Raw genomic sequence first — 11,706 nt, forward strand, 5'->3', positions numbered from 1 at the left:
CTCTTAGAAGCACGTGGCTATGCATTTTGGATGGGCAGTGTTTTTTTCTTTTATGTAAATGGTATCATTTTGTACTTATTGTTCTGCAACTTGACTTTTTCTCACAGTGATTTGCCTGGATCTCTTTCCATTTCAGAGCTCTCTTTTTCTTTTTAATTTGCCGTTTTATTTAAACTTTTTCCTACCAAAGGACATTTAGGCTGTTTCCAGTTTATTTTGTTAAACTTTTCCTAAACAATTCTAAAGTAAACCTCCTGAAATTTGTTTCTTTAGGGAAGACACCAAATAGTGGAACAGTAAGTCATGTTAGAAATAAATTAGACACTGTCAATTTTTTCTCCAAAATGGAGATACGAGTTTTCTCTTACATGGATGATTCGGAATCTGGCTTCCTCATGAGGTGAGATGCCTTCACAGTTTGTCATTTTGGCTGGTGTGTCTTCCTTTTTGGGCCTGGGAGAGGTGGGTGGAATTGTTTCACTGAACCAAGGAAAGGGGATAGTATCACTGCTGGGGCTCCCAGGGGCACCTCTGCTTTCTCCCCAAAGCAGCTCCCTGCCTCCCAGGAATCTTATTACGTGTTAAGGATGGGTACCACTTGGATGCTTGCTCCTAACAGCCATCCCATCCTTTTGTACTGCAGTTAGGAAGCAGACCGAGCTGGGGGAGCGGCCCTGCTGGCTTTAAAAAAAATTAGTACTATTTTATTTGAATACGTAATATAGTCACATGATTCAAGAATCAAACAATATAAAAAGTATTAAGAGAAATGTCTTGCTCCCACCCTTATCCCCTTGTATCTTATTCCCCAACCCCTCACGGCTACTTTTTAAATTTCCTAGGTATCTTCCAGAATTTTCGAAATCAGATAAAAGACATTGGAAAAGACTGCCTTATTTTCTTCTGCTGTTTGTTACATAAAAGCTAGCACCCTATAAACACTGCCTCTTGTTCTTATTTATTTATTCATTTATTTGTTTGGCTGCACCGTGCAGCATGCGAGATCTTAGTTCCCCGACCAGGGATTGAACCCATGCCCCCTGCAGTGGAAGGGCGGAGTCTTAACCACTGGACCACCAGGGAAGGCCCTCCTGTCTTTTTGAGTTATCACAATACTTTGGAGAGGATTCCACTGCATGGATGTCCCATAATTCATTTAGCCAGTCTCCCGTTGATAGACATTTGGGTTTTTCCCCATCTTTTGCTATTACAAGTGATACACAGTGAATAATTTTGATCATGTGTCATTATTTCACATGGGTGTATGTCCACTTGTAGGATAAATCCCCAGAAGTGAAATTGCTGGGCCGTAGGGGATATGCATTTGTAATTTTCATAGTTATTATCAAATTTTCCTCTATAGGAGTTGTACCCATTTATATTCCTGCCTGTAATGTTCAAGAGTGGGCATTTCCATAATTCAAAAAGAGTCATGTACCACAGTGTTCATTGCAGCTCTATTTACAATAGCCAGGACATGGAAGCAACCTAAGTGTCCATCGACACATGAATGGATAAAGAAGATGCGGCACATGTATACAGAGATATATTTCTCAGCCATAAAAAGAAATGAAATTGAGTTATTTGTAGTGAGGTGGATGGACCTAGAGTCTGTCATACAGAGTGAAGTAAGTCAGAAAGGGAAAAACAAATACCACATGCTAACACATATATATGGAATCTAAAAAAAAAAAGTTTCTGAAGAACCTAGGGGCAGGACAGAAATAAAGTCGCAGACGTAGAGAATGGACTTGAGGACACGGGGAGGGCGAAGGGTAAGCTGGGACGAAGTGAGAGAGTAGCATGGACATATATACACTACCAAACGTAAAATCGATAGCTAGTGGGAAGCAGCCGCATAGCACAGGGAGATCAGCTCCTTGCTTTGTGACCACCTAGAGGAGTGGGATAGGGAGAGTGGGAGGGAGACTCAAGAGGGAGGAGATATGGGGTTATATGTATAGCTGATTCACTTTGTTATAAAGCAGAAACTAACACACCATTGTAAAGCAATTATACTCCAATAAAGATGTTAAAAAAAAATAAAAGAGTGGAGGTTTCCCCACAGTCTTCCCAACAGGGCCTGATGTTAAACTTTTGATTTTTGCTAATCTGATAGGAGAACGTTGGTATCTCAAGGTGCTGGTAATTCAACTTTCTTATTATAAGTAATATCGAACATATTTTACTCTGTCCAAGATCAGATAGTATTTCCTTTTTCTGTGGACAGCCTGTTAATACACTGTTTTGTTAAATTTCTGCCTGTTGTTTTGGTGGATTTTTGTTCTTGTTTTTCTCTAATGTTTTGAGGGAACTCTTTATATAGTAAGCAAATTATCTCTTTGTCTGAGAACACAATTCTTTTTTTCCCTGGCTTGTTTTTGTGTTTTGACTTGGCTTCTGGTGACTTCTGCAATCCTGAGAATTTACTCCTGGCCTCATTCCTTCTACACCCTCCATGCCTGTGTTCATACTGGTCCCTCTACCTAGAGTACCCTTTCCTTTCCTTTGTGTGGGGAACTCTTGCTCATCCTTTTAGGCCTGATTGAAACGTCACCTTACTTGGCCCTCCATCCCCCAGAGCAGATCTTGCCACCCCTCTTAGCTGCTCCTTTCATACTTTGTCTTGTCTACTTGTTATGTTGCCTTTTTTTTTGTTTGTATATGTCTGCCTCTCCTATCTAACTAGGAACGCCTTACCTTTCCGGTTTCTGTACTCCCAGCCCCTAATACATAGCATTTGCTTACTACATGTTTGTTGGATAAACGAATAGAGAAATACTTGGCAGCTGTTACCACCAATGCTTACTCCCCATAACGTTTTAGTTGATCCTGTTTATCAGAGGAAGCTTGTGCACCAGATATACTTTTGATGAACAATAGAAACGAAGGGGAGAGGTATCAAGGCTGGTCTTTTCTGGCCAGTGATGTTCCTAAGTATTTTGCATTCAGTGATGAGGAATGGGCTTCTAACTCCCCAAGGAGAACGCTCATGGCCCCATTTACCTTGACCCTTCTATGTCAGATCCAAGACAAGTCAATGACCACGTGGCAAAAAATTTGTTTTCAGTGAAATTTATTTCAAAATCATTGAACAATCTGATCATCCTTCCTCATTCATAAATATTCCTGTCTAAATGATCTGAGCTTAAATGTTTTCAGGCTTAGTGAAAGGACTTGATATAAAGATGGCACACTAGCCCAAATGAAATTGGTTCCATAGATATCGAAGACTAGGATTTGTCACAGACTCTGCTGCTTCTTGGCCCCCTTGAATTAAATTAAATAGATTAACCCATCAATAAATAAATAAATAAATAGTTAAATGGTCGCTCATCAGAAGCTGTGTGCAAAGGACAGAGGATTTCTTTGAATCTAGTGTGCCATGGTTTCTGGCAGGCTGGCTTTGAGTGAGTGGAAGCGGTGAGAGAGGGCTGGCTCGGTGGATGGGGTCTGAGGACGGGCAGGGGGAAGAATGGGGTTATTCCTGCTGGCTGGTGGGCAGGAGATCTCCTAGCACGAATACGGAGGGCAGTTGGGCATTGATTAGACAACAGTGAAGTTCGGGCTGCAGCCATGTTCTTCGATTCCCCTTCTGCCAGCCCTCGGGGTCATTCAGCCCATATGGACTCTGGGTACAGCTTCCTTTAGGGAGAGATGATTTCCATGGTGAAGTCAGTTATATCATGGCCGCCTTTGGAACGTCCTAGGAAGATGGGCTTTTCTTCTGCTTGAGAGGTGCTGATGTACCAGTTGGGGTACAGGGCAGACTCAAATTCAACTGTATTCTTGACTTCTGTCTTGTTGAAGACAAATCGCTTTTCCATATTCCACTTTGGGTAAGTTTTGGGGTCTACCTCCTGCAGCAAAACAGAAACACACATTTTCATGAGGGCAGGGACAAAGACGCTCTACTCTGATCTGGACAAAGATGTTCTCTGGGTCGGCTAGAGAGAAAATGGATACGCAGGTCACAGGCCCAGGAGCCAGACTCCTGAGTTATCTTTGAGACCCCAGGTTTCTGTGTGGTGACTGAAGGTGCCCCTTATCCTTTTCTGAAACTTAGCATCAAATGCTAGAGAGCATAACATAGGCGGGAAAGTTTTCCAAAAGTGAAAATTAGGTTAAAGCTCCTAGGCGTATCTGTTTCCAGGGACTTCGCTGTATATTTCCTCATGGCCCTGGCTAGAATGACTTCAGCTTGGAAATGAAGCTTTTGCTGGGAAAGCGGGTGAGGGGAGGTGTGATTTTGGGAGAGGGTTGGAAATGATGACAGGTGACAGGTCCCCTGAACAGATTAAGTTCCCAAAGCATCATCTATCAAGTGGAGCAACCCTAACAATGTATAATCTCTTGGGTGGTAACAATGGCAAGACACAAGAACGTCTACATAATGATTTAATTTTCTGTGGTGGGAGTGAAAGTTGCATGCATTTAACACTTAAATGAAACTTATTTACATCTATGCAAAATTATCAAGTAGCTCTGCTCCCAGAGTTTCTAAGGGGAAGAGATAGTTGTCTTGGAAGAAAGTGATGGCTAGGGGTCCTTCAGAGGAGACTGAGAAGGGCCTTCAGCCCCTGGTACCCACTCACCTCCAGCTGCAGGGTGGGCCTATCGCCTTTCATCACACAAGACAGGTATAGATTCTTTTCCTTGAGGCCTAAGGCCACAGGTATCTTGTCGTCACTTTCATCTCCTTGCACGAAGCTCATGCAGAAAACCACTGGGGAGAGGAAAGGGGTCTTATGGTTAGGGACACACAGCACTGCAGAGAGTCTTACAATTCAGCATCCTCTGTGGAAACCCACACCGAGGTTCCTATGGCTTAACAGACAGGGTAATCTGGCATCTCACAGATCATAGCAGGTTCAGTTGGTTGAATCAGGTTTTTCCCCAAAGAAGGTCTAGGGGCTTCTCAGAGCCTCACCACAGTGGCAATGAAGAATCAGGGGGTCTGATTTTTAGAAACTGCAGAAAGTCATCTTGTCCCTGACGGGTGATGTGTCCATCCACAAGAGCAGAACCATTTGATCAATGTGAGAAAGCGAGAAAAGAGAGAAAGCTGGGTCCCGGAAAAACATCGGGCGTGGATCTGTTTCAGGAACGTAGAGAAGGAAGTGGGAAGGACTTGGGAAAGGAGCTTAGCTGGGAGAAGTGACTCCAAAGAGAGACATGCATTTTAATCTTCCTCGGTCATAGCTGTCTCACTTGGAGGCCCCAAGGTCACGCTCACAGTGCAATTCTAAAGAAACAGGGCTGTCTTGGCTTGGCTGACACCAGGAAGCTTTCCCCCAGTGATGTCTCTCTCCAAGGTCAGCAGCCTTGGAAGAGAACAGCCTGCTTCTCTCAGCTGCCCCCTTGACCGCACCCCTGCATACAGGATTCAGCCATGGTGGCAAAGTGCCAGGCAGATTCCCACAACCCACGGGCCCCCCGGACTTGAGACAATTGCCAGTGACAGTAGAGAGATATAAGTTCCTGCTTGTCAGTAAGGTTTCCCTCTAAGGAACCATCTGGTTGGTATTGGGCGGGAAAGATGTTAGGGGCGAGGGGGGCGGGGCTGGGAATGAGGCGGGGGAACAAATTATCTCCTCACCATTCTAGTTTCAACTCCAACAACAGGAAGAAAGAACCCACAGGCAGTTAGGTCTTGTCCATCAAATGACTCCTTTCTAATAGAAGCACTGACATGGCACTACCATTCAATGACTTGACCGAACAGTGGTCCTGAGCGTGCTTGAGTCCCCTAATTTCTCAGAGTCACCTCTCTTGCTGAAAAATAAATGTGCTGAGGGACTCGATCTGGTGTCATCGCTAGGACCCAAACAAAAACATATCCTTTATTGTATGTTATTTCACTGCTGTTGGTCATTTGCCTTAATCATCTGCTCTGTGGAAAGTGTAGAGAATTAGCAAGCTACCAGAGGGCCAAGAAAAGAAGCAGGATGTCCCCAGGTACCTTCTCGGTTCATGTCCCGCGCGAGGAGGTGGAGGGCCTTCAGCACACATGGGCCAGCCAGCACCAGGGATTTTTGCTCTTTGTCTTGGAGTTTGCAGTTCAGCGACTGCACACCCGCGTCGCACAGAAAATCATCAGCGTACGTTTCAAAGATGACAGGCTCTAAAATGTGGAGCACAGACGTCGTTTAGGTAGAAGCTCAGAAGGGCAGGCCTGACGCTGTGAAGCAGCAGAATTTGGTTCTTCGGAGGATATCTGAGCATGCACAGCCGAAGTTTGATTATAACATTGGTGGGGAGGAAGCCGGGGTGGGTCAGAACACTGGGCCTGGCACCCTGAGATTTGGGTTCAAGCCTCAGCTCTATTGCTGGCTGTGGGTGAGCCATGGAGCGACTTATGTAAAATGGCAGTGGCAATGGAACTGGCCCAACAGGGATATTCTGAGACTTGCAGGAGATACATAAGTGAAAGCCCTCAGAATGATTGGGTGCTTTGCAAATATCAGTAGTTATCAAGGTCCTATGTTAAGAATAGTTTCAACAACTAAAAATGAGACTAAAACCATCACCAAATTGGATTTTATACAGTCGTGTCTTGAGATGTAACATTTTGGGTACCATTTTATGCATGACTATAAATATATTCTGGAAAAGCTTCCATTCTTAAGATTAATAGCACTATTAGCCAGTTACACCATCATTTCATTAAAGAAGAATTCCTTAAAAAATCTTTTAAGTGAATAAAGCAATCTGATGGAAGACAAAAAAAAAAAAAAAAGAATAGTTTCAACTCAAGAGAAGATTAATTGGGTTTCTAGGTGTCTCTGTTTGCCTCTCATTGCTGGGCCTTCTACTTTTAAAGGGTTTCAGCTTTAGGGAAGTTTAGTTGACCGTTGGGTTACAGCCTCTGAGAAGGAAATGACCAGCAATTTTGTGTCTGCCCTCAGCTCTCATTAGGTACCTTCTTCAAAGATGAGTGAAAAGATGCTCCTCAGGTCGTCATCCTGGAAGGCCTGTGAGCAGGGAATCCTCTTCAGCTTCTCCATGGCCACGATGACCGACACCACCTGCCTGAAGCTCTTGTTGTAGAGCTGGTGGGAGATTTGCAGTTGGATGCTCCCATCTCCCACGGAGCTGAGGTCCAGGTGTTGGACGCAGCACTGTGGAGAGAATAAGGAGGTCAGCGTGGGAAGGTGCTTGTGCCAGAAAACTCCGGTTTTGACATGAGAGAGGACGAAGGAGGGGGTAACAGAGCTTCTAAGGATAAACGTTCATCTCTCCGCAGCCCAGAGAGGTTAAGTGGTTTACCCAAGGGCACGTGGCAAGAGAGAGGCAGACCCAAAACTAAAACGTTGGCTTTCTGATGCCCTATATGGTATCCTTCTAGAATAAATCCCATTTCTACCTTATCTCTTTTACACAGGCTCCACCTAACCATAGACTTATACCTTCTCACACTTTTGATATTTTTATAAATCTAATGCACTAACACTATGTAGTTAATCTTTCATGGCAATGATGATCATAATATTTTCAGTACATCTATGCTCAATCAACAATTATTCTATACAAGTTTTTTTTTTTTTCTCTAATGCTCTCTCATAAATAACCTGCCAATACTTTAAAAGTGGTTACTATTCATGAAATAGGTTCCCATTTCCACCTTATTCAGAGAACCTGTATAACTAACTGCATTAAGGCTTAACTGAGTTTGCCCCCAAGGCACGATAATGGTTTAAAAGCTTGAAGGACAGCTAAAGAGACATGTAACAGTGCAGAGGAAAGCTGAGTGTGAGATAAGTTCCTGCCCAGAGCAGAGGCCCCAGATGAGGGAAAGCCAGGCTCCTGGAAGAGACAGTGGAGGAGGGCCGGGCACAGAAGCCGCACCCCACCCAGGGCTGGAGAAAACCAGTTACGCTGGTTTTAAAACCTTTAAAGAAATGTGCTTTTAACAAGACTGAGACTGGATGAGGAGGCTGGAGGAGGCTGTCATGAACTAAAAAAGTAAGAGAGAAGTAGCTGCCTGCTAATCTGTACAACTGCATTAGCTGGGCTGATGGCTGGACACCCTGGGAAAGTTATCAGGCCTCTTACAGAAGAGAAGAGCCAGCTGGAACATCAACAAGGCTCTCTGTAAAGATAAGAGTCAGAGAAATACTCCTCTGCTGGGATAGACTTAGCTCCTGTTGACAATATTTCAGAACTGAAGGTTGCGGGATGCTAGGGTCTCTGACATCATCCAGCTCATGAGGCTTATTTTTCAGATGAGGATCAGAGGGGTAAAATGACTTGACCAAGACCCACTGGCAAGTGAATAATTTTCTTGCCACTCCCAACTAAACTTTTTCTGTACATCATCTATGCCCTGTTATCATAAGCTCCACCCCAGGGAGCAAAAAACAACTCCACCCTTAAAGGTTGCAGACATGTTCATTCTCAAGGTCATCTTCTCTGGGTCTCAGAGTGTGACTTAAGTGATTAACGTAGTTTCATCACTCTTAGGGCTACAAGCCTCCTCTAAAAGGAGAATCAAATTTGCATTGGAGCCTGGACCGTCTTCCTAACATGAGACAGCAAACACTATCTCCACTGTAATTCCCCCTCACCCTGTGCAAGCATGGCCACCATCACCGGGCCTCAGTGAACCACTGTGGTGGCGTGGGAGCTGTGTAGTGGCCAGCCTGCGTCTGTCTCACTGGAAGAGGAGAGAATCATTCGAACACAAAATTCCATAGGAACAAGGTGGACCTCTTTCCTTGAGTCTTTCCCACGTCAGAGCCCCTTCACGTGTTGGGAGCTAAGCCCACGGACTCACCTTCATCTGTTTGGGGCCGTCAGCCTCAAATAACAGGTCATTCTCGTCACTGTAATAAAAACAGAGAGATTGTTCAATTACGTCTCCCGGACAAGATTATTTTTCCTTCCCTGCAAACACTCTTCACCGTTAACAGGAAACTGCAGACAGCATGTTCCTTAGGGCTGCCTGAAGCTTCCAGGTTCCGTGGTGATACGCAATGGAAAAGCAAATGAGGCAGGGCAGGTACCCCCGTTGCTGTCTGTTGGATGCTGAGACCTAACTTCCAGCCCAGTTAAAATCTGAGCTTTCCTTCTCACTTAAGCCAAATGTGGCAAGGGATCCCCTGTATTGTCCACTTGGCATCTTTCCTTCCTGTCTGCCCTCTGCAGGCAGTCCTTGCAGCAACATCTAGATGGCCTCTGGGTGCCAAGGCCGGACTTAGAGTGGGAAATCAGTCTTTAAACCAGGTTGCCTTGGAACCCTGCTTGCCACTGAAAGAGGCAGTTTGGGGGGGCAAATCTGGTCTTCAAACACAGATGACACATTGCACTCTTGAGAGGGGAGCCCTGTTCACATTACTGGTATCAATTTTCCCACTGACCTGTAGTAAGCCATCACTTCGTTGGTGGGCTCGGGTACTGTTGCCATGGCTGCTTCAGAAACCTGTGTAAAGAGGAGAAAATGAGTGACCATTTGCCGCGCCAGTCCCCACGAGGGCTGCCTTCACGTGTGAATTGCCCTCAGCATCTAGTACCTGGCAGGCATGCAAAGAAGCGATCTTTGAATGCATGAGTGAATGCACGAAAGAGTCATCCTTTGGGTCCAGAGTAAAGCATTTGCTAAATCAAGCCCAAACCAGGAGTGGATTTATTAGGAGACCTGCGGCAGAGGTTTGATGCTGAGCTCTCAGACACCAGCTGCGAGATAAGCAGTAGTAATCCGCAATATTTTGCGAGTTATGGCATTATAGTACACCTGGCATTTGTGCAAAAAGCCCAGCCGTCAGGCCGAGAGAGAAGGAGGGAGGGAGAGGGGGAGGGAGGGAGAGAGGGAGAGAGGGGGATAGAGAGAGAGAGAGAGAGAGAGAGAGACTCCCTTAGGACCTAGTCATAAGGAAGAATTAAAGTGGTACCTGGGCAATGAAGGCTGCCTGGAGAGAATAGGATCCCTGAGTGGCTTGTTGTGCCTCCAAGAGGTATGCTGTCTGCCAGTTTCTCCCTCACCATTTTATGGCCTTCAAAAGCAGAAGTCGGGAGCTGAGAAATTTCCTGTTTGGTTAACTGATTTCACAACAAAGTTAAAAAAAAAAAAAAAAAAAGAGGATGGATGGGAACTTCTGGGAGAGGGTAAACTGAAATAATTCTCTAATCCTTGGAAGGGCAAGTGGTAGCAAACTGTGACACATTTTTGCAAATGTGTCATCATGCAAATATATGTTGTTTTTTCTGACAACTATTGTGCAGATGATGTCAATCAAAAATACTGGGTTTTCCTAGGTTAGAAGGACGTTTTAATTTAGGATCTCTGGGGTAAAGTGGAGGACACGCAGAGAGACACACACACAAATGCTCCCTCACTCTTTGCACATAAGTTTAGGAACCTTCCCACTTGGAGATGGATAAATGGCCCTAATGAAGTAACAGTAACCCTGCCAGTTCTGCACCCAGCGTGCTGTTTTCTCCCTTGGGGGCTCCGGGTCAATTACCGGAGCCTCCGGGGAGACACTTGATCTTGCTAGGATGAAGCAGAGAAAACACAGTTGTGCAGGGGTTCAGGCTCCAGATGGGGCTGGGGAAACCTTGGAGACAAGCTCATTCAACCCATTCAGACCAGGTGCTGGTACCCTAGCCAATTGCATATGGAATCTACATCAGTGTTTGGTGAACAGTGGAACGAGCCTGGATTGAGAACATATTTGAAAAGATTGTGAATAAGTCAGGCTTCGTGATCACATCCTCTTTTTAAGACGCAGAGATGTTTTTTGCCTAAAAGAATTTTTTTTCTGTTAACTCTGAAAAGTGAAAATTTTTACAAATAAGAATATTCAGCTGAGGCTATATCCCTTGGTAACTCCAAGAGTTATTAGACTTTGTTTTTTTCTCTAGCTTTATTGCAATGCAATTCACATATAATGTTGTATAAGTTTAAGGTGTACAACATGATGATTTGGTATATATATATATGGCAAAAAGATTACCACAATGCAGTTAGTTAACACATCCATAACCTCACACATATATATACATATATATACATATATATATATGGTGGTGAGAACATTTAAGATCTACTCTTTTAGCAACTTTCAGCCATATGATACAGTGATACAATATAGTTAATAATAATCACCATACTGTACATTAGATTCCCAGAACTTATTCATCTTATAACTGAAAGTATGCACCCTTTGACCAACATCTCCCCATTTCTCCCAACCCCTAGCCCTTGGCAACCACTATTCTTTTCTCTGTTCTTGTGAGTTTTGCTTTTTTTTTTTTAAGATCCCACTTATAGGTGAGATCATATAGCATTTGTATTTCTCTCACTTATTTTACTTAGCATAACACCCTCAAGGTTCATCCACGTTGTGACAAACAGCAGGAGTTTCTTCTTTTTTACGGCTAAATAATATTCTTTTATATACATATTGTATATCTCTACATAGAGATATATATCTCTGTAATATAGTCTGAAATCAGGAAGTGTGATGTCTCCAGCTTTGCTGTTCTTAAGATTGCTTTGGCTCGTCAAGGTCTTTGGTGATTCCATACAAATTTTTGGATTGCTTGTTATATTTCTGTGAAATATGCCATTGGAATTTTGATAGGGATTGCAATGAATCTATAGACGGCTTTAGGTAGTATGGACAGTTTAACAATATTAGTTACTCTAGTCCCAAACATGGGATATCTTTCCATTTATTTGCGTCTTTGCTTTCTTTCATCAAT

The 11,706-nt window shown here is 43.9% G+C and overlaps 1 protein-coding gene across 1 annotated transcript; it reads right to left on the minus strand.

Annotated features, from left to right (window-relative positions):
- Positions 1-3,114: 3,114 nt before the first annotated feature.
- IL1B (interleukin 1 beta) lies at positions 3,115-9,946 on the minus strand. Its single transcript, XM_059942463.1, has 7 exons — positions 9,891-9,946; positions 9,360-9,421; positions 8,777-8,825; positions 6,923-7,121; positions 5,963-6,124; positions 4,596-4,726; positions 3,115-3,860 (listed from the first exon to the last, which is right to left on the minus strand). Exons 2-7 carry the CDS (start codon positions 9,404-9,406, stop codon positions 3,648-3,650), a joined length of 801 nt encoding a protein of 266 aa, XP_059798446.1. The 5' UTR covers positions 9,407-9,421; positions 9,891-9,946; the 3' UTR covers positions 3,115-3,647.
- Between the last annotated feature and the right edge of the window lie 1,760 nt (positions 9,947-11,706).

The sequence above is a fragment of the Balaenoptera ricei genome, chromosome 13 (genome assembly GCF_028023285.1).
Source record: "Balaenoptera ricei isolate mBalRic1 chromosome 13, mBalRic1.hap2, whole genome shotgun sequence".
Taxonomy (NCBI): Eukaryota; Metazoa; Chordata; class Mammalia; order Artiodactyla; family Balaenopteridae; genus Balaenoptera; species Balaenoptera ricei.